The sequence below is a fragment of the Clytia hemisphaerica genome, unplaced genomic scaffold (genome assembly GCF_902728285.1).
Source record: "Clytia hemisphaerica strain Z4C2 unplaced genomic scaffold, Clytia hemisphaerica genome assembly, whole genome shotgun sequence".
Lineage (NCBI taxonomy): Eukaryota > Metazoa > Cnidaria > Hydrozoa > Leptothecata > Clytiidae > Clytia > Clytia hemisphaerica.
This window is the reverse complement of record NW_027104076.1, coordinates 667,975-695,318: the sequence shown is the minus strand read 5'-3', so window position 1 is coordinate 695,318 and position 27,344 is coordinate 667,975. Positions and strand designations below refer to the sequence as shown.

Genomic DNA, 27,344 nt, shown 5'->3' with positions numbered 1-27,344 from the left:
TGAGTCTTAGACCATGTTCAGACGTTACAGTTTCGTATCCTTCTGGTATGATTTTCGCTACGGATCGAGTGTGTTCATATTGGCTTCGGGACGTTTCGGCGCAAGAAAACGGAGCAGTTCCGTTCCGATGAGAAAAGTGAAGCGAAACCGTTTCGATCTGTTTTGCTTTGTAACGTCTTTTTAGCGTTTCGAATTTTGACGTTAACACTTGTTTCGGAACCGTTTTAGTTTGGAACGGAACGGAGCCGTAACGTCTGAACATGGTTTTAGTTTGAGAGAACGGATAGAGTGGGGGGGGGGGGGCGCAAATTCGCAACAAAAAAATCGAATAAAGAACGATAAATTCATCGTCCCTATCCCCGACCCAATGAAAGTGAGACCACCCAACTGCTATTTGTATATTGTGGACAACACCGACTAAGGTTTTTTATAATTAAAAATCTACGCATGCGTTTTGAAAGTAAAAACATAGATACGAAATTGGCTTTTCTCTATGTGAAAGACCGTTGGGTATTGTTTGTACTGTGCATTCTCAGAAACCAAAACACCATGTTCTGTTTTCTCTTCTACTTTCTATTATTCACTTTGAATAAACCGAACCCTTTTCTTTAACCCCTGATCGTTCGAATCATTAAAGGTTTTGTTTTTACATAAGTGTCCCCATTTCATACCAGACACATATTTCATATCAGGACAGTGTCTGCCTATTGTTATATTTACGCTGATATAAGCAAAAAAATGTTTATTTTTCCTATTACTGACCAATCTTTCTCCACATCCGTGTCATTTCAATGTGAAAAAGCTTGTGAATTAAAATTGACGAGTTAGCAAATAATTTAAGGGGAATCACTTTCGTATGATCGACGCGACCGTCCAGCAATATTGTAGAATCTTACTCTTGTCTCCCGAATAAACGTCCTCCCCCGCTAATTGTTAAGAGACAAAAAAATCCATCCCCCCGCTCTTATTAAGACCCCCCCCGCTAATTAAATTCGAATAATTCAATATTTTATTACAGTGTAGATAGACCTTAAACTTGTTAAAATTTTCCTTTTTGTTAGTATTGGTTCTTACTTTACGTGTTTATTTGTTAAAGTTTCTTTTTTGTTGTTGAAATTGATACCAGTTAGAAAATAATCTGTCTTCAAACTACCCCCCCCTCTTATTCCATCCACCCCGCTTATTAGAATTTAGAAAATTTTCCTACCCCCCTGCTTATTCGGACCCCCCGTCTATTCGGGAGATAAGAGTATAGGCTTTTGCTCATCCTCTAGTGAAAAGAGTTTCTTATAGGAAATATGTCTATAGAGGTCTGCGATTCAGACTAAGAATTTTAGTACACATAGAGGGTGAAATAAGGAAAATTGACAACTGTATTGGTAAAACAATTACTCAAAATTTGTGATCACGAGTCGCGGAAAAGAGAGAAAGTTGTTAAGTTACAGAAAGTTTCGTTACAGATCGTTACAAGTTGTTATACGTTAAACCATGTTTTTTAAAAAATAAAACAGATATTAAAAATATACTGAATAAAGGCGAGACCAATTTTATGATTAGTTGTTCTACGGGCGCGACCGACCCAGCATTTGTTGCAAACGAAAAAATAATAATATTGAATTTCCTATGCCACAAATTTCTTTAAAAAAGTTGAAAAGAATCTAGAATCGTGAATTCTATGCACGGAAGATTTTATTACAAACTCCATCAAAGATGAATGATGAATTTTCGACCAAGATTATTTGAAAATATTACTTAAAGCCTAATTACCTTCCATGATTAACGAAAATCTTATTCTTATCTTATCGGCCGACCGACTCATATTTTGCTAACGATCTGCCCGTAGAACAACCAATTGAATTGGTCTCGCCTAAAACCTTAAAATTTGAAAACAATTTACCTGGCTTCTAGTGTCCTCCATTTCACTATATCCTTCATTGTTCAAATGCATATTACTATCACTGACGCGAACTTGACGATAAGGTGGTCTTCTATCACTGCCTTTCCCATTGTCTCCGCACCAATAGGTCTTCGTGAAAGGGAAATACCAGGGTTTTGGTATACCATATTCACCTATAGGGAATTTAGAATATTGTTTTATTTAAATGGTATAAGGATGTTGATCTTACGAAAGCGTTTGTAAGGAGCAAACTATTTATTCATAAACCAAGATTTCTAGAGACACTGTCAGTCTTCCTACTGAATCTAGGAGGAACCCAACGATCTCGGATTGGTAGGGGGTACCTAGATTTTAGGAGGAGACCTGAATTTTTAGGGTGGGGTGGAGGCATCTAAATCTTGATATATGCTACGTGAGAGGAATTCATCAAAAGTTTTAATAATTCAAAGAAAACTGTATAATTTTATTTGAAAATGGAGCAGTATACTTTTGGCAATCTCCTTAAAGGGACATAACAGTACTTGCGAAATTTGTAAACAAACTGTATGCAGCAAAATCAAAACAAATGTCACATGTCAAAATAAACAAGCTAGATGCTGAATGGACCTACCTGATGATGAAAGTTAGATAGCAATGCGAGGAGAAAAATGAAAAAAATCAGTCAGAAAATATAGCGTTTAGCGAAAATGCATAACGCAATAAATTCATCATTGATTGTTGATGGGGGGAGAGGAAAGGGTTGTAAGGAAAAAATAAATAGAAAGTTCTGGTCGCAAAAATCAGTTTTATTGACAATTGAATCATGCTTAATGGTGAGCATTGTTATCAATAATGTTTTTGTGTGAAAAAAATTGGAAATATAAGGAAAAAATCCAATGAAAATCTGCAAAAACGGCGATTTCCGGCATTTTCCACCAGAAGAAATTTTTCTCAAAAATCGAACTCGGCCATGTTTTGAGCATTGCAAATATGCATCTCTCTGCAAAAAATCAGAAAAAACAAAAGATGAAAATTCGAGGAAATGTCAAAAAACCGGTTTTTCCGGCATATTTCCGGAATTTTCGGCCGGAAAAAAATGTTTTTCGAAAATCGAGCTCCGACACATTTTTGCATGAGTGTGAAAAATTTCATAAAAAAATATAAAGTACAGCTAGAGAAATTCAAGAAATACTGTCTTTCCAGCGAAAATAGGTTGTTCCGGAGATTTTTAAATAGTTCTGTCTTCAAAATTCAATTTTATTGAAAATTGAAACATGCTTGATGGTGGGCATTGCTATTAATAATGTGTTTGAATGAAAAAAACAACCATTTAAAAGGAAAAGCCTAATGAAAAAACCCAGAAAACGGCGATTTCTGGCATATTTCAGGCATTTTCCGCCGGAAAAAATTTTTTCTCAAAAATCGGACTCGGCCATGTTTTGAGCATTGTTAATACGCATCTTTGTGCAAAAAATCAGAAAAAACTAATGATAAAATCTCGAGAAAATACCAAAAAAACAGTATTTCCGGCATATTTCCGGCTTTTTCTGCCGGAAAAAAATGTTTTTCGAAAATCAGGCTCCGTCACATTTTAGGTATTATCATTTTGCATCAGTGTGCAAAATTTCATAAAAAAATATAAAGTACAGCTCGAGAAAATCAAGAAATACCGTTTTTCCGGCGAAAATGGGCTGCTCCGGCGATTTTAAGAAAGTTCCGGCTTCAAAACTCAGTTCTTTTGAAAAATGAACCATCCTTCATGGTGGGCATTGCTATTAATAATGTTTTTGTGTGAAAAACAACGAAATATAAGGAAAAAGTCCGTTGAAAATCTGCAAAAATGGCGATTTCCGGCATATTTCCGGCATTTTCGACCGGAAAAGATTTTTTTCTCAAAAATCGGACTCGGCCAAGTTTTTGAGCATTGCTAATACGCCATCTTTGGCAAAAATCAGAAAAAACTAATGATGAAATCTTGAGAAAATGCCAAAAAACCGGTTTTTCCGGCATATTTCCGGCATTTTCGGCCGGAAATGATTTTTTTTCGAAAATCGGGCTCCGTCACATTTTGGGCATTACCATTTTGCATCATTGTGCCAAAAATCAAAAAAAACTAATGAGCCAATCCTGAGAAAAGCTGGTAACAGACGGACGGACGAACGAACAAACGAACGAACGAACGAACGAACGAACGGACATGGGTTAATTTATAGGACCTCCACCGGGGCACCCGGAGGTAGGTCCAAAAATCAAACCAAATATGGCTATATTTGATTGTTCAATTGTTTTACAATTTGTTTTGGACACATGATTTTAATTGTTCTCTTTAATGACACGTGGTTCGCGCAATGTTTACATTTTACTACTACTGGGACATATGTCCCTTTAAAAATTAAAATATTTAACAGAAAAGAAAAAGAATAGGTAGAAGTCTAGAAAGATCACACTGGTGAAATCTCGAAAGTGTGATGTAATTATTCCAAATTGACCAGTCAGTGCTCAGAAAATCGGTCTGGGTGTTAAGCGAGCTTTTGGTAAGATGGCCGTAAGTGCGATATATTGTACCAAAATCTCTAACAAAAAAGATTCATAATGAATTTACATGGCAAATGAGAAAGTTTATTCTCATCATAGGCTATTCTTTTTTAAGATTTTATAACGCTACGCTTATTCTAATATATAATATACGTCAAATAATTTTACACTCTTCAGGTACACAGTTAACAATCTACAAAGTACATGATCAAGACAGAAGAAAAAATCAAACATTTACAGAAAAACTTCATACTCCACTTAAAAATCTTCATTTTTCTACAAAGAGTTACCATAGTACAATTGACCTTCCCTGCCCCCCGGGGTGGGGGTACTAGGTTTGCGAGATGACTGCTATGTTCGATCCAAAGTTCGAAAATCGAAACCCTTAGAGAAGTTGAATTTCGAATATTTTGTCCATTTTTTACCACCCTTAGAGAGACTATTTCCACATTTTAGTCCAAATTTCAAGAATTTCATGACCCTTTGAGGGAGAAAAAGAAGGCAATATTCAACATTTTTAAAGTCTTGAAAATATTTTCCATTTTTAGTGAATCTTTTTTTCCCTTCTTGTAGAAACGTCAAAACAACTTCCGTAAAATTCATATATATAACGTTAGATGAACATTAAAAACACCCGAATCAAATAGACGAAGTCGTCTCTTTGGCTTTTTCCTTAGATAAGCCAGGCGGCGGAAAATCTCGTTTTACATTTTCACCACGACAACATAAAGAGCACCATAACTTCTTACAGCATCCTCGAAGAATGGCAAAATAAAGTAAAGGGTTTGTAACAGCACTCAAAGTAACCAACGCCTGAACGAATGTTGTTAGTATTAATTCTCCAGGCGACATCTGGCCAACTCTTTGTTGGATTTCCAGTAAATTGTAGTTGGTGAATACAGCCATATCACTAGCATGAATGAACACTCTTAAACGATTTATACCGAACGGTAACCAACATAATGCAAAAGTGACCACAATTGCACTGGAAAGCCTGGTAAAATTTCTTTCTTTACTCGAATGTCGTTTCCGTCCATCCATCTTTCCAACATTATACTCAGATCTTTTGATTTTTCTCCAGATAACCAAATAACATACAAACATTACCAGCAATAAAACGATTGGTAAAACTTGCGAAAAAATAGCGAAAATATGATGATTTCCAAAATATCTCATCTCAGAAATGATAATTGAAGCGAGTTTTAACATCCAAATAAATGCACATAGGTATATAGAGTATCTGCTGTTGTTCGTTCGATACTGAATCGGTCGAGTTACCGCATACAAACGATCCATTGTAATGAAAAAGAGGAATACAATAGAAACGAGTAGTGTCCCAACTGTATGTAAAAGCAGTCGACCGGTAATCATAAGTCTCTTCTCCAGACTGAGATAAATAAAATTGAGAGCGTATAAAGACAAAATAGATCCAATTAACGCATCCGATATGGCCAAATTTAATATAAAAACGGTCGAATTTGTAAGTGATTTGTTATGATTCTGTCGCTTAGCCTGGATGATTGCACATATTTGAATGGTGTTCAGTATACAGGCTAACACACCGATCGGTAGACACGCGATGCTTGTTCGAAGCACATAGTTTTCGAAATTTTTATCCCATAAGTTTGGTGTAGTAGTTAAATTCTGAGATTCCATTATTTTCGTGTTGTTGGTAGACTGGAGTCATTTATAATTCGTGTAATACAGTAATATGATAATACAACATGTGTTACGGGATAATATCAGTCTGTATGATACAATTTGTCCCTTCTGCCATTGTTTGTTGCTTAGTAGAAAACTTTGTCTAAATTATTCGTCTACCATGCTGAACTATGTTGTTGGTTTTCTTTAAGAACAGAAATTTTTGTTTTGATGTTTTCATAGACGAGGAAAAATGAACCCTCCATTTGAATAGATTTGAGAGAAAAAATCACGTCAATGTAGAGAAGAATCAAAACCACCGCCGCACGTGAATCTATCCGTTGAATTTTTTATGGTATCCACGAGGTTCGGATTTTTCAATAGATTACGTCACTAGCAGGATGAACATAAAATGGTAGCTGAGAGTAGGTGGGTGTTCTACCTTCAACTTCGTCTAGCGCAAAAAAAGAAAAGGGAATAAACCCCTCACCCCTCCTGTTCAGTCAACTGTTACCATATAAGGTTGCTGCGTTGAATAGATCCAAAGTGATAAAATATTATTAAACGAAGGCATTGTTATGAAATTGTTTTTCATCATGCTCTAGGTCGAAATAAGATATTATGCCAAAAAGAGTGTCGAAGCATCCAATTTTAGTAATTTAAACGATTGAAATGTTGAGCAAATTTTTGGAAGAATAGCTTTAAATACTGTACCAACAGGAAGATTAATAATGAATTTTTACTTTAGCATGATAAAAATGAGAATCGTCAACGACGGCCTTGCTACAAAAACTGTTTTTCCTTGTGATCTAGCTCGAACTAGGATGTTATTGTTATGTCAAAAAGAGTGTACTCTGTACCAGAGTGTATCCACACGTTTATCGCTTCGTAGTACAATATGTGCACATTGTCTGGGAACCTCTGCGATGAAGTATGATTTATAAATAACAACACTTCTCTCGTCGTCTCCCCTCTCTCACCAACACTCCATCGCAGCGGTCGGTTAGAAAATTAGCCGTAGATACTGGGTGTGGAGACAAAAAAAGAGTGCCGAAACACCAAATTTTAATAATTTATTGGGATTCTTACCTGGCAAGACGTTTTCAAAATACCACATCAATATCAAGTATAAGAAAGTGTCCAGTACCAAGAAATTGACAGCCCATCCTAAACTGAAGGTGTCTTGGGGCATTGGGTTTTCATAGAAGTTGGACCATTGTGCACCGATGCCTTGTTCTTCCCAACGAGCAACGTATTTGAAAGACATCCCAAACGCCGTTGTCGAAAATAAGGACTGAAAAACAAAATACCGAAAGCACCCTCTGTGATAAAATGATTATTTTCAATGCTTTTGTATAATAGGTCTTATCGGAGTTTTTAATTTTTCATTGCATTGTTGGATTGTTTCGGGGTATTACAATAGAAATCTCTTAGGGATTCCTCGAGGGAATTCTATCCCCGAAACAATCCCACAATGCATTGCTGTTTTAGAAAAATCAAAAACTCCGATAAGGTTTATTTCACAAAATGATTTCTTTTTTATTTCAGATTAAGTTTTGATCAAAACTTGACCTGTCAAAAATTTTAAGTCAGGATTTCCTCTTGCCATATTGCAATATGATTAATACTTCAACAATTAAATTACTCTTGTCTCCCGAATAGACGGGGGGGGGGTCCGAATAAGCAGGGGGTAGGAAAATTTTCTAAATTCTAATAAGCGGGGGGGGGGGGGGGATGGAATAAGAGGGGGGGGTAGTTTGAAGACAGATTATTTTCTAACTGGTATCAATTTCAACAACAAAAAAGAAACTTAACAAATAAACACGTAAAACAAGAACCAATACTAACAAAAAGGAAAATTTTAACAAGTTTAAGGTCTATCTACACTGTAATAAAATATTGAATTATTCGAATTTAATTAGCGGGGGGGGGGGTCTTAACAAGAGCGGGGGATGGATTTTTTTTCTCTTAACAATTAGCGGGGGGGGGGACGTCTATTCGGGAGACAAGAGTAACAAGTTCACAGATTTTACAGACAATTCGCTCAAAAGGGTAACTTTAGAGAGAGCTAAAGTGTCAATAATTTAACAAGAATTAAAATAATGAGTGGAGAATCTTTTCGATTTTTATAACAAAGATCACTTCTTTTGTAAACCTGAAAAGAATTTAGCAAAAAAAGGGGATCTTCTTACCGCTAGCCCTTTCTGACTGAAGTTCATTTGTTCTTCAAACCATAATGTGATAGGGTACGGTAAATAAGTGAAGAAATAAATGATACCACCACATGCAGCCGCTATGTTGGCTTTACCAAAGAAAACACTGATCATAAACGCCAGAGCGATGGACGAGCAACAAAACATGAACAGAATGAATATGATCACAGACATGTCTGAGTGAATGAGTATTTTGCCAGTTTTCAATAATATGGCTAATGCGATGACTGAGATGGACATTGTTGCCATACTGGTGATGAACCATGCCACCCAATGTACTGAATTGCTCAAACCCATCACCTAAGAAGTGGAATTATCAAATTATAAAACACTTTACTTTATAAAAGCCAGAAAATTTTGTCTGAGGGTCGCCTGTTTCGTCATTTGCAGGCTGAAATATATATAAAGATGTTTGTTAATATGCTTTATCTTAATTTATCGACTTGAAAATTATCATGGTCTTAGCTATTTCTGAAATCTGCGGCTGGGATTGTTCTTAAAAGTTGGTGAGTTCCCCAAAGAATTTGTTTTCGAGGGGAAAATAAACACCTAAAAATGTGGTACAAACCTTCATGACTTCTTTAAGACGTAGTTCTTTTTCGTAGACGACACTTTTGACGATCATGGAGATAGTGTAAACCCATGCTAAAGTCATAAACAACGGCATGGAGTTTCCAAGACCAGCGATAAATCTATCACGGATGTAACAAGGGTATGGGAACTGTTGAACGAAGATTCCAGGCTCTAAGACTTCTTTGTCAGTCATCATTTCCATCAAAGATCTCTCTATCAAATCTTGCAAAAAGACGTAGCCGAAATTCAAATATTGGTAACTTTGGAATCCAATACGTCCCCACGGGCCAGGGCCTGCTTTCCAGTATCTGAAATGAAAGTTGACAAAATGATATTGCAGAGACGTTTAACAGGTGTTGGAGAAAGAAAAAAGCTTTTGTCTTTATTACGAATTAGTTGACCTAGTACAAAAAAACTATAAAAATATTAGATGTATGTATCCTTGGCATTCAAACGGCAAACCCACCCTCCCCAAAGTTAATCTGAATCGCAGACCTTTACAAAACCCCAGATAGTATAAGGAGCACGAATACGTTGGTGGATGCCAGAACTGAGCATTTGTCACTAATCTTTACATTTAAAAATATGAAGGAAATTTAGCTTAATAATGTATTTTTTTATCAAAATAATGATCGGTTTTTTCATGAATAAGCAGCCTAGTTCTTTTATGTTAGATAGTAAAAAAATCGTACCTGCTTTTGATGCGAGCAGTCGTCGGAATATAATCGGGATTATATCGGATTTTGTATTTGGCATGTTTAGGAAAGGGTATGTTGTCGTCGTTATCAAGATTCATAAAGACGATACCTAGAAAAAAGGGAAGATAATGAATATCATGGCTTCAGGTGCAGGGGGTCTGTAAAACTGGTTAAGCTCTTTTAGGAAAATAATTCAAACTCTCTCCCCTTCATGTTGAGGAGGTCAGAAGAATCCAGGGGGGATCGGTGTAATTTCAAAAACTCCTGGGTTTATTTAAAATAGGCAAAAATCCTGAAAGAGACTGTCTGATATTGAGAGTCTTTGAGATTCGGCAATAATCCAATGTGCAATGGGGTTTGATCTTCAAAAAATAGGGTATGGGTAGGCGATTTAACTGTAACAGACACAAAACTTTTCATGTTTTTTTGTTAACATTTTGGCCCTCGAGAAATGATGTTCTTATATGATTAAAAGAGTTTCAAGCGGGATAAAAACAAGAGAAATGGTCATTCCTGACATAATTTTTGAAAATATATCAATGACTCATTGATCAAAGAAGATCATTGATGGAAACAGTTCAAAACAAAACTAATGCTCGAACACTACTATTATCCAAAAACAGCTTTCTACATGTTTTATTGTAAACAATCGGAGCAACTTACTCGACAAGAAGAATCCAGATTTTCGATTCTCCGTTGCATACGTAATAATTTCTTCTTCAGTATCAACTGGTCGGAAGAAATCCGTTAAATTGTAACATTCAAAAACACTGTTGAAATCTTGTAGAGATGCTTGAGCCGTCTTGGCAAAACTGGTCAACATGGTTAGTTGCTCTGCTGTACTGCTGATGTTGAAGTTTTGACGAAGTTCACGTGTTATGTTAATGACCTGTAATGAGGGAGGGGGCAATTAGCTTTTAGAATGTAATGACAAGCAGGATATTTTTTCTAACCATAGGCAATAAGAATATTAACATCTATTTCAATCTATTCAGTAAATCAATTCTTTAATACATGGGTCTCGGTGAGCCGTTTAACAAAACTTTCTTGGGGATTTTTTTTTTCACTTTTTGCACCGTCTTTAAAACCATAAAACGCTATATCTAATTGGACCCCTCAGAGGAGGTTGACGGGTCCATGTTAAAAGCTTTGATAGATTTTATACTTAAATCAAACAAAAATAATTCATACGAAAAGAAAGCTACATCTTTACCTGTTTGATTTCAGTTCCAAAACGACTTTGATCCAATTCTCTGAGGACTGCTGGTGAGTCAAGCTGTTGAGAAAGCTCTTCCAGCTAAAATTGATTCGAAAATCAGGAGGTGGTCAAGATGTAAATGTTTAGCCAATTATTACCAGGTGGTTTTTATTCGTTTCCAAAATGAAGACCTACCTCAATCAAAACTAAAACTTGACTTCAAATTGTTTGATCCTTCCGAATGTTTTCATCAAAAAGTTCAGATATAAAAACGATTTCATTTTATTTTTAATAAAATATATTAGAAATTTATTCAAGGCATTTCTGTGTCATCCGACCACAATCATCAGTTAAAAACATTGAAATGAAATTCCTAACCTGAAAATGTTTACAAAAAACCCACTTGACTTCTTTAAATACAGTCCCGGGGGAATTCGTCATGTCGCTTTGTAAGGATGTAAAAAGAATAGTACTTTTTCCCTTTTACTTGAATATGGTTTACCTGTTGGGGACAGCTCACTGTGTAAAGTTTTTTTGAAAAACCTTGAACTGAAAATGTTGTTACCTGCTCAATAAGACCTTCATTCTGCTCCAATGTTTCCATGAAGGTAATAGCATTGCTCAACAAGTCTGTTGCTGACTTCAATCCAGAACCAAACTGAAATCGAAAAGTAAAATTGAAGGAGCGACGACCGATTGGTCGAATCTGTTCCTACCAATGCTCCGTTCAGTTAATCTGATAGCCGAGCCGGCTGGCCGTGGACTCCATGAAAAAAATCGAAAGAGTTTCTTAAAGTCCTAGATTACTGGACTGTCCACGTAAAATATCGACTCTATCTATCTAATTTACAAATGACTATACTTTTACATGCATCTTTTGGGGGACATCCTTCGATTGAAGGACGCGTTTCTCGATCGAGGGGCGTTTAATGACAAAGTTTCTGTAGAATCTGGTAGAATTTGGATACTTTACATACTACCGAAATATAATTCATCTCTGAGTTTCTTCATCGGAGACTAACTAGATCGAACATAACTCTCAAATTAGTACCCCTAACAAGAATGACACCCCCGCATGGGACAGTGTGACAATTTCAATTTTTTAAGTCTTAAGAACAAAATAAGAATCTCTAAGAATAATTCAACATACAGTGTTAATGAAAGAAGATAGCTTCTGCATCACTTGGTTGGTCTTTTTATTGTTCGGTGCATACAATACATGAGATGAAAGAAGTTTGGAAATGAATTCCACCAAGACATGATCGTTTCCGGTTGTATTGGGTCCACCGATTGCTTTGATGAAATTTCGCTTTCGGACACAGCACGAATCTTTGCTTGCTATAAGATTTGAAATTTTAATTATATGGTTGATTACATTTAGCTTAGATTTGTAAAGGACGAGCGGGCGATAAATCCGTAATAGCCCCGCTTTTTTGTAATCGCCCTGATGTAAACAAAAATTTCTATTGGTTGAAAGAAAAGTATCGTACGATATTTTGATTGGTTAACAAAATATCGTACGAAATTTTTAAGCCAATCAAAATAAGAGTGTCAGTCGAATGTTTTTTTATAGTTTCGAATGTATTTATAAGTTTCGAAAAGAATAGCGATTGAGTGTTCTTCAATTATTTTTTTTACCATATAATTAACGCGGAATAACATGGTATTCTCGGGTGATTTTGGATTAATAACCCCTCGTTTCATTGAAAACACCCTCTAAACCATGTTATTACTAGTACAAATTAACCCTTTAACTGCCGTTCGTATTTTTTAAAGTTCGACCTATTTGCCACGGGAAAAAAAGAAGGTTCGAACTATTTGCCAGATGTCGGCATATGCCGACATGGGAAAAAGGTAGCAATTTTGACTTCATTTTCTGAATAATATATGAAGTATCAGCCAAGGACTATAATTTTGAGCTGAACATTGTTGAATAGTTATTTTTCAACATAGAAAAGCTTTTAACTAATATCTTTTTTCATTTCAAACCATCTAATACAAAATCTTTGTAGAAGTGTTAAATTTTGCGGCAAAGGAATGGAAAGTGCCCATGTCGGCAAATCCCGACATCGGCAAAGAAATGGAAAGTGCCCATATCGGCAAATCCCGACATCGGCAAAGAAATCGAAAGTGCCCATGTCGGCATATCCCGACATCGGCAAAGAAATCGAAAATGCTCATGTCGGCATAAAAAATCGAAAATGCTCATGTCGTTTTCAACCATTTTTAAGCATCAAATATGCCTTAGCCATTATAGAAAAACACGTCCGAGTATTTTGATATACAATTTTTTATCATCAATCAAAAAAAATTTTTTTCTGTAACAGAGATCTGAATAAAAAACTCCAATTATCTTCAGCAAAACAATTCTAAAGTTGGAAATAGACCTTTTCATAAATTACGTTACGGACATCACTTGCCTCGTTCTGAAATTATTGCCATGGTGATTAACTCCCAGCTGATTTTATTAAAACTACTTTCTATTCAAAAAAAATAATCTAATGTCTCAAGAGACATAATCGCCATGGTAATTGGTTGAATACGAGACAAGTATTGTTCGTGACGTAATTTATTTGTTTCAAAAATAGTTAGTCAGAAGATTAAGAAGTTTTTATTAGAATCAAGAAATATTCAGGTTAAATCATATCAAACCATCTCATCAATGAGAAAGCAAGAACATTGATTACAACAATAATATATTGATTCAAGTTCATACCAATCAACTTTGTTCTTAAAGGTTTTGTTTTTAAATAAGAGTGATATCGTTTGCTTACTCATCAACTTTAATTCATAAGCTTTTTCAAATTGGATTGACACGAATGTGGAGCAAGATTGGTCAGAAAGAGGAAAAGAAAAACATTTTTTTCCAGCAGCACAATAACAATAGGCAGACATTGTCCTGATATGAAATATGTGTCTGATATGAAATGGGAACACTTATGTAAAAATAAAAAGTTTTTAATACGCTGTGATACTTCGGTACTTTTGTGTTGATCTTTATTATTTTCCTCATATATCTCAAGAAATTATCTACATCTTTGCGGCTTTTGTTTTTCGTTACGGGAACACTTATGTAAAATAATACTTTTAAGAATTGGAGTATAAATCTTACTAGTAGCACAAAAACAGTATTTGGCTTTCGGTATGGTGCTATCATAGCAACAGCCTTGTTTTCGACATTCGTTTGCACTGATGCCACCCCATCCACAATCTACACGATCTGATGGGTCTATCGAACTACACGTTTCTAGAGAAAAAAATATTTCATGCATGAAGATTTAAAAAAAAAGAACCATTACAAAATTTCGTCCTTAACAATAGCTGAGTTATTGAGCTACTTTAAGAAAATAATTTTCAACGTCGAGCTACCTATTGTCATCTTGTAGAAATATTTTAGATTTTCTTTTTCTAAGGGATTGTTGAATAAACCTTGCAAAAGTTTTTTCACAATGATTTCACTGTCTTTACTTTTACACCTCTACCAAAAATGCGTTAGAACAGAAAAAGTAATTCCTTTAAATTTTGAAAATTTAAATTTAAAAAGATTGTGAGAAACATGTAAATAGAAAATAAATAAATCTCATACCAAGCTTTATTTGGTTTTCAGTTTTATAAAATAAGATTAGATAATTTTCATAATACCTTTGCCTTTGGTAGATGAAGTAAATGGATTTGTAGGTTTAAAGGTGATTTTGCCAGGCGTCGTAGTCGATGCATCATTCAAGCCATTAGCAGTAGTAGATCGTTTTGTGGTTGTTGTCATGGGTTTTTGAGTTGTAGTGGTCGCTGTTGTGGTTGTGTGGGTTGGTCCATTGGTTGACATGTTGAGTGGTGCAGTGCTTGGCGATTTTGATTGTGGCAGTTTTTGTGTTGTGGTATTTAAAAATTGTGTCATGTTTGGTACACCACCGCATATGACGTACGAAAATTCCATGACTGATACGTTGTTGTATGTGAAAGAATAATCTCGACTAATGTTTTGCAAGTCTTGGAATATCTTTTGAATACTGTCATAACCTTCGAGTTGTTGAATCTATATAGAACAATAATTATTGTAATTGTGAAAATTTCTAAAAAGTTTCGAAAATCAAACCTCGAATCTCTACGACCATTTTGTTTCAAGAATATATGATAGCTGTTTGGACGAAAGAATGGCCAGGAAGACCAAGCAAAAAACTTTGTTCACGATAAGTTTTTGATGTTTTTGTTACTGACTTACTACTCATGGTGCAGGTAACTTTCGCGCATTTTGATAGTTTTCCTTGCGCACGCATATTCATGCTAAATGCTAACTTAGCATTTCGAGCTTATTAAAAACATTTTATAGTAGCACAATTATACGTGTCTGCATAGGTTTCCAAAGTTTTTAAAGGTTCTGTCAACAAGATTGTATTAAACATTTTGTATCAGACCAATTAAGACATGCGTGAAACTGTGTAATCTGAGGTAATTGTTTTTTTTCGAAAATTTTGAGCATGGATGGATACTAGTCAAAAAAGTGCTACGAAAATCAACTTCAATTTAACCAACCTCTGAGAATGCATCTTGAGCTTCTGGGATAATTCTATTCAATCTTTCCTGAATATCTTCTATCGCCTGTAGTGAAGCAGAGGTTGAGAAAAAACTTTAAAAAATATAGTAAGATGAGCATTTGTACAAATTTACACTTATCATATTTAGGATGTCAACACAGATATGGCACAACGACCTCAATTCCATAACTGGGGACTAATGTGAGATTCTCCAGTCCATGCTGCAAATTCATTCTTAGAACAGTGTCGGACTTTGGACTCAAACACTAAAGCAACTGACGCATAGGCATAAGAATGACAAACAGGGTATTTTGGATTAAAAAAGATCCATAATTATGGAAGAAAAGAGATGTAAGCATATTAGATGGAGAAGCCGATTGTTCAATACATTGAGCTTCGGGGGTGTGGTATTCAGGCAGAATGGATGTCAGGTATGTGCGAGTGTCCCTTTTTCACACCCTCAAAAGTCTCTCACAGGGGTAGAAAAGCCATAAAACAACAATTGAGTCTCTGATAGGTCCCGAAAAGTACGAAATTCAAAAGTTGACTCCTTCATAAATTGGGAGTCATAAATTGGGACCAAAGTTGAAAAATTTCTGTTGAAAATTGAGAAATATCTCTCATAGGGTAAATTTTCTAAATTTGACATACTGTATCAGCTGCCTTGCAAATCTAGTACCCCTGGATTGAGCTCTTCAGCAACAAATAAATACCTGTATTGTTCTCCTGATAGAGCTCATATTCCTACTGCTCAGAGTTGAAAGTTCTTCAAAGACTTGAAAATCAAATACTGGATTGCAAATCAAACCAGTCAATGTGTTCTATGAAATAAAGATTCATAGTTTACTCATAAAGTCTGTCTCGAAATAATTTGCAGCTGGAGAAAAAAATGGCTGTAACTTTTGATAGAATTCGAATCAAGTTGCGGTTTTGTGCTCGTTAAAAAGATATTCGTGAGTGGAATATTATCAAGTAAAAAAAATGAGAAAAAAAAGGAAAATGAAAATGAAAAATGAAGAAGAAAAAAATCAACTTCTTGTAGAAATGTGGTATAATTATCATTTTCACAGGAGTGACTCTTCAATCTTAGATCATCATCACTGTGAAAAAATTTTTCAAAAATATTCATTTAATCAAAAGATATCAAACAGAGTTTATTGCTGGTTGATCGACAAAAGGCAGTTTTTTTCGTTTTTTTTGTCGTTTTTTACTACTTTATAGAGTCAACCAGCAATAAATTTTGTTTGATATCTTTTGATTGAATGAATATTTTTGAAAAATTTTATGACAGTGATAATGATCTAAGATTGAAGAATCACTCCTGTGAAAATGATAATTATACCACATTTCTACAAGAAGTTGATTTTTTTCTTCTTCATTTTTCATTTTCATTTTCCTTTTTTTTCTCATTTTTTTTACTTGATAATATTCCACTCACGAATATCTTTTTAACGAGCACAAAACCGCAACTTGATTCGAATTCTATCAAAAGTTACAGCCATTTTTTTCTCCAGCTGCAAATTATTTCGAGACAGACTTTAGTAGGGAAAGTGCAAACAGATTGAAAGGTTTCCCTCTTTTTTTTTAAGAGCATGCATAATTTTTAAACCTAAAAATGTTCTTATTTTCACGGTTTTGTGAGTTGTTTGTGTGATTGCTTAAGAAATCTTCTGAACTTGCTCGAAATATTTTGACCATAGAAACATAATGTTCTTATATAGTTTGTTCTTATAAAAAAACGTGTATTGAAGAGCCACCCCCAGCTTTTCCCTAACGAAACGAATCATGTTGAAATCTGAAATAGTAAACTATAGAGATCTAAATTTTGATACAATTTTCATTGCTTTTAATATTTTAATGTAAAGCAAACATCGAAACGTCAAGATGAATAAAAATGTTTTTTTTTTAAGTTGTTTAAAAGAACTTACAGGGTCCGATCCATCTGGGAAGATCAAAATGTTATTGATTCGTTTGTTTGTGCATGTTTCATTACTTATCTCCTAAAATAAACAATGTGATTTGAAAAAAGTTATAAGTTAAGTCTCGTACTCTAAAATACTACGTTCTCTAATTCGGTCTTCGAATTCGATTTAAAAAAAAATCAAATTACAGCTATATACTGGTTTCCAGCTCAGGGGATTATTATTTATTTATGAAAGATTCGTAAAGTACAGGTTCGAATTAGAGAGAGTATTGATTGTACAACAATGTTTAAAAAAAGGAAATCTGGTACGCTTCTATTAGCCTCCTCTAATGTTGAATTTCATTGAAAATGTTTTAATGTTTGGAGTGAGACAGGTTACCAAATGTCATATTTCTAGTTTTCATTATAAAAGGGCTTTTTTCAACTTCCGTTTAATAGGGTTGTGATAATATTGAAACTCTTACCTGTAATTTTTGAAGAAGTTCAGGTATTGAAGAAATTGTCAGGTTTGGGAAAAATTCTTCAACCAACTCAACACTACCTGTCACCTAATGAGTAAGAAAAACATTATATCTCCTTGGTATAAACATCACACAATTAAAATCAAAGAAACAATCAAATCCCATTTTAATGGCGCTTTTTAATTTCTGCATATAAAATTTTATTGAAATTTTTGAAATTGTCCATATACTCAAAGGAAAAAAACAAAATTATGAAAATTAAAAAAGGCTTGCTAATGTTGTTTTTAGTTTATGCTGACCAGGAAAGTCGAATGTAAACAAATGAAAGACCAAAGAGGGGCACAAACCCTGCCATCAAATATTTTGTAGTTGAATTGAGTCACACTTGTTCATTAAAGTTTTCTTAAATCTATTTTTAAAACAGATTGATAGTGACAGTTGGCCATGCAATCATATTCAATTCAATGAATGTGATTAATTTATCATAAGAGCCCAACAACTTACATTGATTCTACTTTGAATAAGTGCTTCAGATGTGTTTAAAGGGACATTGGTTGTATTCACCAGAAAGTCTAAGAACTCTTGTGCGTCATTCCCAAGCAAAGTTTGAAGTGTGATGTCTAGAAGATTTAAATTGACAGTTTCAAATATAAATTAAAGCATTATAATGAAAAGTTTATTATTACTGAATATTCCTTTTATCAATAATGTTAAACCTTTGCACTGATTTAGTTTTATCAAATTTATGGTATCAGTGGTCACAGCAAAGTCTTTATAATAATAATAAATAAATTGGACAATCCCCTAAGGGGAATTGGCCTAAAAATTGTTAGACATTAAAAAACTAACAAATTTAGGATATTCATTGTGCTAGCAATGAGTCTGCAATAAATCTTTAAAATCTCTAACAGAACATGAATTCAACAAAACAAATTAGACCAGACTTCCAATTATTTGATAAATTTGGCGTGAGACTAAAGAACTGTGAACACTGTAATGAATTAAAACCATAAACCATAGTGACAAAACATAACCAAGAAACTTGACCAACAGGTCAATTTTTATTTCTGAGACATGTTTTGATCTTAATCATTGTCATCCAATACTGTGTAATTCTAATAAATATTCCATTTTTAATAAAACAAAATATCATCACATACCTAATATACAAAAATAAAATGTCATCAAGAGAAAGATTACCTGTATTAAATGACCCGTTGACCAGCAATCCTGATACATTCAAATCATTGAAAACAGCTGATAACTCTGGCAAAAGTTGAGTCACATTGTTTTGTAAACGGTTGAACATGTTCACTTGTGTTTGATTTGATGCAAATGCTTGTAGGTCATTTAATAATTGGTAGCCACTTGAGATAAAAATATTTATCATTTGAAAATTAAATTTTTATTCACATCTGATTATAACTTGTTATAAAAGGGTAATATCTTTCTTTAAGTTCAATACAACTTTTCGACCGTAGTCGCGCGGTCAGGCGCGTGCCACTTAATTATTCAAGTATCTCCATAAACTCGATCCAATCCTCTTTTGTTTTGACTCATTTTTCTATTGTCTATAATAGGTGCGAAAAAAGGACTGGGACGGTTCTAGTATAGGATAAAGCGGACAAAAAAATGCCCGCACGGCAATTGGCGGCTACGGTCGAAAAGGTGTATTCAAGTCCAATTTTTAAAGACTCTCTGAAAAGTATAATAAATGGCGAACAATAAAAATCTTTGGTACATAGTAATAAATAAACAGTATAGATTTACTCACATTGATGAAGTAAACTGTGGTAGTTCCTGGGGTTCCTCCAACATTTCATCAACACGATAATTGCAGTAAAGAGATTGAAGAAAAGGCAAAGCACCAGCAGATGGTAAGGCTCTTGGGTTGTAATGGATAGCACCTTCAAAACCTGAAAAACATTTAAAAAATCTTTTCTACACCAACTTCAAAAATTTTCTTATGATAACCAAGATTCTCAAATTAGAGTGAGTGTTGTGATTGGCTTTGGTGAATCAGGACAGAATGGCTGGAATTAAAAACTGAAATTTCAGCAAAGTTCTGAATTGTACAATGCTTACTTATCAAGAAAAGAATCCATGTTTTAAGAAGTCTCTTGACTAGGCTGATTTCTATCTACAACAAAGGTTCAAAATCACCCATTCTTATAAAATTTATCATACCTGCGTGTTCAAGAGGCATTTTTTCTGGTAATCTTTTCTTACGAACAGCAGCCAAGATGATGAAAATAGCAAGTGGCCATACTATTTCAACCACATTTCGAAACTGAAAGATGTAAAAAAACATAGGATTATGTCCTAATTTGAAGATTTGTGTAAACGCAAAACGTACAAAAGCTGAGTAAAAGATATATATTCATTTATTATCTGACACACAAAAATAGCGACATTTGATTGGCTTTTTTAATTTCCAGTATTTTCGAATATATAGCGTCCTTGGAGGTGTGGGGCTATACATTTCAAGAATTGACGCCACGCAACCAATTTGATGACAATTGTGCATCTTCTTTTTGACGTTAGATCACAAAATAGAAAGTATCAAAACATACAAAGAGACCACCAGATTTATGAGCTTATAAATTGAATTATTCTTGAAAGCGAGAAATATTTGAATGAATGGATAGTAAACAATTTATTTGGACGCAGTCTCATCCAATATGAGAAATATTGGGCAACAAGAAAAGATATTTGGACTGGGCAAAGCCCATTTTTGCATATTGGATTCGACCTTGTCTAATAACTGTTTATTATAAAGTGAACAAATTAGGATTCAATAACATACTTACAATCTGTCTCCTGCGTAAGCGAAAGTTTTTCCAAAGCAAAATATAAACTTGCTTAAAGAAATCACGAAAAGAACCAGTCATTTTCATGTTCAATTTGCTTCACAAAGATTTCACCATTTTTCAATATTACTTTTATTTAATGTTTTTTTGCCACTAGAGAAAATGATAATATAATAAGATAATAGTTCTAGAGTCTTTCAATAAATTAGTGAAACATATTTTTCCCTAGACTTGGTGAAAAGAACTCTCTATGTTTGTCTATCTTTTTTCATGAAAAATTGATGGATTTCCATTACTTAATGGAAATTAAGAAGAAAACGAAAGATCCAAACTAACTTTAGTAAAGTGTTCTCTTTAAAATTCATGAAAATAAAATGATAGTTTAAAAAATAGTTGTAAAATCTATATTAAAAATTCTATGGTAAGTTGAGCAAGACTTTCTTCTCTTTAAGTGTTAACCATAAAGTATTCAAAATTATCTAAATAATTTATTTCAATGTCTAATAGTTAAGTAGAAAAGTAAAGGATTAATAATATTATCAAAGTTAAAAAAATATTCAGAATCAATTTTGTCTTTGAGATTGATATTAAAACTTTGATTATTCTTGACTTTTATCTTTTGCCAAGGCTGTACTTTCAAAAAATTAATTTAGTGACACGTTATAATTTGTACAGTATGATGACAAACTAAGAAGAAAACTAATTCTAAAAAAACAATTTTTCAATCAATCTAAGGAAGATTTTGATGTTTCAAATAAAGCATTCTCAGTCAAAAAACTGAACCATAGAAAAGGTATAGGAATAGTTCCAAAGTGCCATAGTGCATGTCCATCCAGTATCCAAAATATAGGAGGAAAATCGAAAACTTCTAAAGATGCTAGTAGTAAGGTGCCTCCCATTACCAATACACATTTGCCAACTGGTCGTTTTTTTCTATTTATCCAAGACCATATAAACCATACAGTGATATTAATAATACCATTTGATACAAGGAATTTCATATTATATCCATAATCAAAATGAATAAAAGCCATATAGTAAATGTGGAAAGAGAAAACAGACAATATTAGTGCTCCAATAAATTTTGTTGCAAATGATTCCATATCTCCAATGATGTGTGAAAAACAGGTGAAAAGTGAGACCCCAATGACTGCGGCTGCACTAAAATAATCCATTTTTTCAGTCCAATAAGTGTCTCGTGTATGAAATATAATAGCACATGTCCATGCAACACTATTGATAAAAGATTGCACTTTGGCAAGTCCATAAAACTTGAAGCTGCTGTCAACATTTTTTGAATAGTGAATCCATCCAATAATTTGAGACACCAGATTGAGGACAGAAAATATGAACGATGCTGGTTCTTGAATAATGAAAAGCCTATAAAATGGCCATTTTCCATAGTATTGAAGTATATCAAGGCCAAGTTTTGTTCTTTCATCAGTTATTCTAAACATACAATCATATTCACATTCTCCTTTACATCCCCATGACAGAAAGCTGTGCTGCTGATTGATGCAATTTACAATACATTTTCTAGAGCATAATTGAAAGTGTGGATCACGATCTCCTGGAGAGCATTCCACTAGTGGCAAAAACAACAAAATCCAAAATTGGAAACTCAAAATGGAAATCTTTTCTCTAAACATTTTTTGGTGTACCTACAATGTGATTTCTTCAAAATAAATGAATTTTTATTGATTGAGCTGGATTAAGACCAGCAAGACTAGCAAGGGCTCAATAATATAAGATTGCCAGGTTCTTATAAGTTATGTACTGGGTTTTGGACAAAGTGATTAAATAAGCCTGCTTCCCTGAAAGCAACAAAATATTGTTATTTGGGGCGGAAATTCAAAATTTAGGAACTGGCACTTAATTTTAATGGGTAAGGTAACTTTATTAGAAGCTCTAGAGTGTTAATAATCAAATGGAGAGTTTTACTGTAAAAATTACATATTTTATATGTACATTAAAAGGGTAGTAAGTTGTTATCACTGTATTGAACATTATTGTATCTGGCTGATCCTCCTACTGTAGTGTGGCTGAGCCTCCCAGCATATACAAGAAAATTTACATTAAGGTGTTGCAGTGATGATATAGAAGTCTCCAAAAGTCTCTCCTTGTATACAGCTTCTGTTATAAAATTAAATGTAAATCAAAATGTCGCTGCCCAAGCCTTGCTAAATTCTCTATTAAAGAGTAATTCAATGTTACCATAGCAATTTTAAGCTAACATTTCTATTCTTATTTTCAATTGTGAATCAGTATATATTTTAGCTTTTCAGAAATCTCCACAATAAAACTGGTTGATGTATTTACTAGTAAATAGAGAATCTAATTTTCATCAAAATCATCAAGATCCTCGTCGCTAGGGTCCCAATGAAATTCTCCATCATAGCCTTGCTCTGGTAACATTAGTCCAACTGCAATGACAAAAACAACCAGGACCAAGACAAAACAGCCCAAAGTCACAAGGATTGCTTTCATCTGGTAAGAAATCAGACAGTAAACCAATAATCTTAGAAACTAGTTTAAAATTCTTGCCTGCAGAATAAGACAAGCAATTATGAATCAATCAAGGGGACCCAAAAGCCCTTCTTTCAATATACATATTCCAAAAGGTAGGGAAGGCACCACTCTTTCTCAATGGATTACTCCACTAACCTATAATATTATCTATATTCAGAATTAAGCAGAGAGGCAACAAGTACCAATTTGTACTTTGTATGACCGTATGAAAAATTTTTCTACCCTGCCAAATAAATTTATAATACTTTTCTAAAATTTTGAACCACTGATTTCAAACATGTTATTCAGATTTTTCATACAACTTTTCAAAGTTATATTTTCTTGTTAAAGGTCCATTTCGACCATTTTTAGCAATTTATTGCACATGTGGACTTTTTTTCAGAGGTTTCAAATTTTCAGAAAAGTATAAAATAAAAGTTTTTGGTTGAGCTGAAAAATCTTCATTCTTTTTTTTTTCATTTCCATCTTCATTTTCAATGTTTTAGAAGATTCTACAAAGCTTACATTACATCAATCTGAACAACATTATTCCCAACCAGTTATTGCTTTAAGCTATATCTTTCCCCCCTCGATTACCTAAGTGGATTAATTTTTGTGTTAATTAATTCTGTTTTTTGAGAATTTTGGCCATTTTTGCAAAATTTAATCCACGCAAAAATTTTGAAAACCCTTGAATCGTGACAATTAATCAGCAAAATCTTTTAATTCTCGTCTCGCAAAAATCAGTTCACGCGAAAATTAATCCATTTTAGGTATAGTACAGACTACTAAGTTTTTTGGAGCAGAATTTAAAGCTGTTTGGTCATTTTGTTAATTCTTATCAATTTGTTTAACAGTTATTTTCCTGAGTTTTAATTTTAGTAGGCTGTGAATTGTCTCAAATCCAAAAAGAATAAAGTTCTCCATACATACCTGATTATACAACAGAAACCCAAATGCCCCAAAAGCTGCAACAGTGACAGGCCAATTTTTTCTGTTTCCAAAGAACTGGCCTGCTGCATGAAAGCCTTGAAGACCAACTAGGTAAAATCCCAATCCAAAAATGGCCCACTTTTGAACCTTTTGTTTCAAGGTCTTTTTCAGAAAAGACGCCATATATACTGATTCTTATCTTTTTCATTGTTCTTTTTCATCCTTTCAATTTGATCAGGGACATATTGAATTCAGTACTCATCTATTTTTATTCCATATTTCACTAAAAAAGTAGAGTCAATTTTAGTCAGGAAGACTTGCATATAAAATCACTATAAAACCAAAATGTTTTATTCTTGTAGCAGCACAGTTTTGTTGCAGTTAGTTAGTATTGGAATATTTTGGTGGTTTTAATCATAATCTAATTGATTCAATTGTAGTCATTTGCTGGCTTTGTTTTCCAGGCCATATCAATCAATCTTTTGACTGATTCTTGTAACCAAACTATCAAATCAATATTACATGATTAATTACTTCAATCAGTAAAAAGCTCGATTATTACAGCATGCAACGTCCTTGAAAAGTCCCTGGATTTAAGGTTCACCCAGATATCTATTCATCTGAAATAAAGTATATCTGATATTCTAATGGGGAATTTGCCACTGTCAACCCTAGAGCTTTAAAGATGAGGGCTGATTCCCATCACCGAGGAATGATAGTGGGCCTTTGATGTGCCATGTGCATGTGGCAAAATGCTGTAATCTAAACCTTATAGATGATTTTTAAACCTTCCTCTAAATCTAAACCTTTCCCTCTAAAATTTACCTGACCTCAGAGCTTTAGTGTGTTGGCAATTTTGGAAATTTTAAAATTGAGTGCCAAATAAGAATCAAAGTCTGTAGCTTTGTCTGTAGATTTGTCAGCATATTGCAGATAAGAACTTCCTCTCAAATCTTTTTCAATTATACCAGAAGAAAGTCAACTTAAATTTTGATGTATAAAATAGGTTAAGTCAATTGAACGTTATGTTTAAAAAACTGAAAGTATATATTGAGTTTTATTATAACAGTGAGCAAAATTTTCTGTGTTAATAGCCCTAAATGATTAAATTTTGCAATTGGTAAACTGTAAAATGGCTGATTCAAGGTCTCTAAAGCTGAAAATATTTTCAGAAATTAAAAATTTCTGTTAAAAGTTCAAAAGGTCCATTTAAATAGCTACTCTGAGAAATACTCAAATCTAAAAAAAGTGTTGCTATGTCAATAATTTGATGCCAAATTTTAACTTTTAGTTTGTACACCTTTTTGGATCAATTATACCGTCTACTACTCTAACTTGGGACTATCTGACAAAACATGGGATGGCAATTCGGCCACTCATTTCACCAAGCCTCCAAAGTCATTTGATTTGAGTTAACCCTTTCAGTCCCAGGGGACCGCACTGCAGTCCCTTTGGACCCGTCGTTTTTTCCCAGAGGACTGCACAGCAGTCCCTGACTTCTTTTTCAAATTGTGATGTTTTGGCGGGAAATAAAGATATGTCTTTAAGTAGCTTTCGAAGAAGATAAGATAGCGTGTCGTATGCAAAAGACCGCGTAAAAAAAGCTTGTTCAAGTAAAAAGTTTTGTTTACAAAAGTATTTTTACAAAAATTTTTGCAAGCAAAATCTGTAAGGCCGAAAATGGGATTTTTTACAATTTCTATCAATCATTATAATTTTTCTATGAGGGCTAATCAAACAATTCTTTTTTCAGTTAGTAGATACTGTTGTGCTAAAGATTTATCAGAAGAATGAATGGGTTTAAACCATTTTTTCATAAAAAGATTATCATTGAATGGCAAAAAATTGCTGTTTTCAAATTTTCTTTTGCCTTTCTCAGGTCTCGTGACACGCTGATGACGTCATTTTGCAAATTTCTTTATATCAAAATGATCCTAATACTATACATGAAAAAGGGTGAAAACTTGAGAGGCCTAGGTTTAGTGATTCCAGAGATATATTGAAGCATAAGTAAATGCATTCAAAAACTCACTTTACGGCTCTGGGAAAGTAGCTGTGAAAACTCCAGGACTGAAAGAGTTAATGAACGGCCTATTAAAAAATACACAATTTCTCTTTTGCACCAAGTAAGCTTTTAAATCGAAATATGAAAAAGATTCTGTAGTGAAACACACTCGAGTGTAAGCGCGTTCTGCAACACAGATATCTACAAAAATCCATAAAATCTAGCATAGTATTTTCAGATCTGTTAACTTTATGTGGGGGGGATTTCTATGCGCTAAATTTTATAGAGCGATTCAAGTCCGCCTTCCTTTTTTAATGAACACACAGGCACGACGCACTCCACTTACATCAACTAAATCATAGAAACCAGGTTCTTGCTGAAAAATATTCATCTCATTGCACTGGCTGTTAGATAAATAGATAAAAGCCCCTTGAGAGAGTGAATGGTTAATTACTTTTATCTGATGCAGCTATATCTATTTTTGTGATATATGAATGACAGAAGAAGTGTGGTTGATAAACTTCAGAGCAGCGGTCACATTCTTCTTTTTATACTTATTGAATATTTCCCCGCTATAAGGGGAAATATTAGTTAAAAAGGCATTTCTCCGATCCTTGGCTACTTACGCCCTTTTTGCGCCCTTAAAGGGGCAATCCGCCACCACATTGCGAAGTTTGTTTTTGTTTTCATTTGCCTTAGTTAATCAGACAAAATCGCACGGATTTACCTTGATGTTACGCGCATGTTTTTGAGTAATCAAGACACGAATAATTCAGATCAAAATACAAGATGGACGAAAATTCAGTCTTGGCTTTCTAAAAGTTTTAACTCTTTTCTGACGAACAAAAAACATACAATTTTCATCTAATTGGCGACCAATAATTACATGAAATGTGAGGCTAACACTTCAACTGTTATCATCAGTAATTTCAAGAGTTTTTCATCATTGATTACAAAGATATCCATGGATTACCTCTTCCGAATACCAAACCAACCAACTTAAAGATTTCAGAGACATTTGCTTGAGATGAAGAAAACGCTACATCCCCATAACTTTGGACATTAAATGGTTGGCAAAATGGTATTAACATTCTATTGAGATGTGAAACTGGTTCAAGTTGAAGAATTGATGAGAAAAATGGGCAGTACGAGAAATATTTTTGCTTTCACCCCCACCTCTTAACGTCAAAGTTCAAAAATTATCAAAAATTGATGAAAATTTTCTCCTTCACTTTCATCGTTGTTTCGTCGTCAGCCATCTTTAATTTCGCTACGGCTTGCTCAGCCAGATAATTTCTAAACTGTTTTCAGAAAGTTGCCGGAATTAATTATCTCCATAATCATAATCAACAGAAAAGCTGCATTTCACAAAAAAAGACAGACCGTGGGCGAAATTCAAGGGCCGTGCGGACCGTCTGAGCAAAAGGAACTCGAGAC

General features: G+C 34.0%; 3 protein-coding genes and 1 long non-coding RNA gene across 4 annotated transcripts in view; all 4 read right to left on the bottom strand.

Moving 5' to 3' along the window:
• LOC136812599 (phospholipid-transporting ATPase ABCA1-like) overlaps positions 1-20,610 on the bottom strand; it is a 55,559-nt gene extending 34,949 nt beyond the window's left edge. Inside the window, 20 exon segments of the mRNA XM_067069126.1 lie at positions 1,898-2,070; positions 7,142-7,346; positions 8,245-8,565; positions 8,834-9,146; positions 9,531-9,645; positions 10,200-10,425; positions 10,750-10,833; positions 11,300-11,392; positions 11,885-12,072; positions 13,847-13,981; positions 14,377-14,767; positions 15,265-15,330; positions 15,980-16,087; positions 17,195-17,266; positions 17,655-17,738; positions 18,156-18,271; positions 18,852-19,018; positions 19,426-19,567; positions 19,839-19,941; positions 20,462-20,610. Coding sequence (XP_066925227.1) covers positions 1,898-2,070; positions 7,142-7,346; positions 8,245-8,565; positions 8,834-9,146; positions 9,531-9,645; positions 10,200-10,425; positions 10,750-10,833; positions 11,300-11,392; positions 11,885-12,072; positions 13,847-13,981; positions 14,377-14,767; positions 15,265-15,330; positions 15,980-16,087; positions 17,195-17,266; positions 17,655-17,738; positions 18,156-18,271; positions 18,852-19,018; positions 19,426-19,567; positions 19,839-19,941; positions 20,462-20,548 — 3,189 coding nt within the window. The 5' untranslated portion in view covers positions 20,549-20,610.
• Positions 4,953-6,272, bottom strand: LOC136812603 (probable G-protein coupled receptor 34). The gene has a single exon (XM_067069131.1). The coding sequence runs from the start codon at positions 6,065-6,067 to the stop codon at positions 5,051-5,053; it is 1,017 nt and encodes a 338-aa protein (XP_066925232.1). The 5' UTR covers positions 6,068-6,272; the 3' UTR covers positions 4,953-5,050.
• Positions 20,611-21,089: 479 nt separating the features above from the next.
• LOC136812595 (post-GPI attachment to proteins factor 3-like) lies at positions 21,090-22,170 on the bottom strand. Its single transcript, XM_067069124.1, has one exon. It carries the CDS (start codon positions 22,108-22,110, stop codon positions 21,187-21,189), a length of 924 nt encoding a protein of 307 aa, XP_066925225.1. The 5' UTR covers positions 22,111-22,170; the 3' UTR covers positions 21,090-21,186.
• A 207-nt stretch (positions 22,171-22,377) lies between these two features.
• Positions 22,378-24,187, bottom strand: LOC136812597 (uncharacterized). The gene is made up of 2 exons (XR_010847369.1): positions 23,903-24,187; positions 22,378-22,948 (listed from the first exon to the last, which is right to left on the bottom strand). It is a non-coding gene; the product is annotated as an uncharacterized lncRNA (long non-coding RNA).
• Between the last annotated feature and the right edge of the window lie 3,157 nt (positions 24,188-27,344).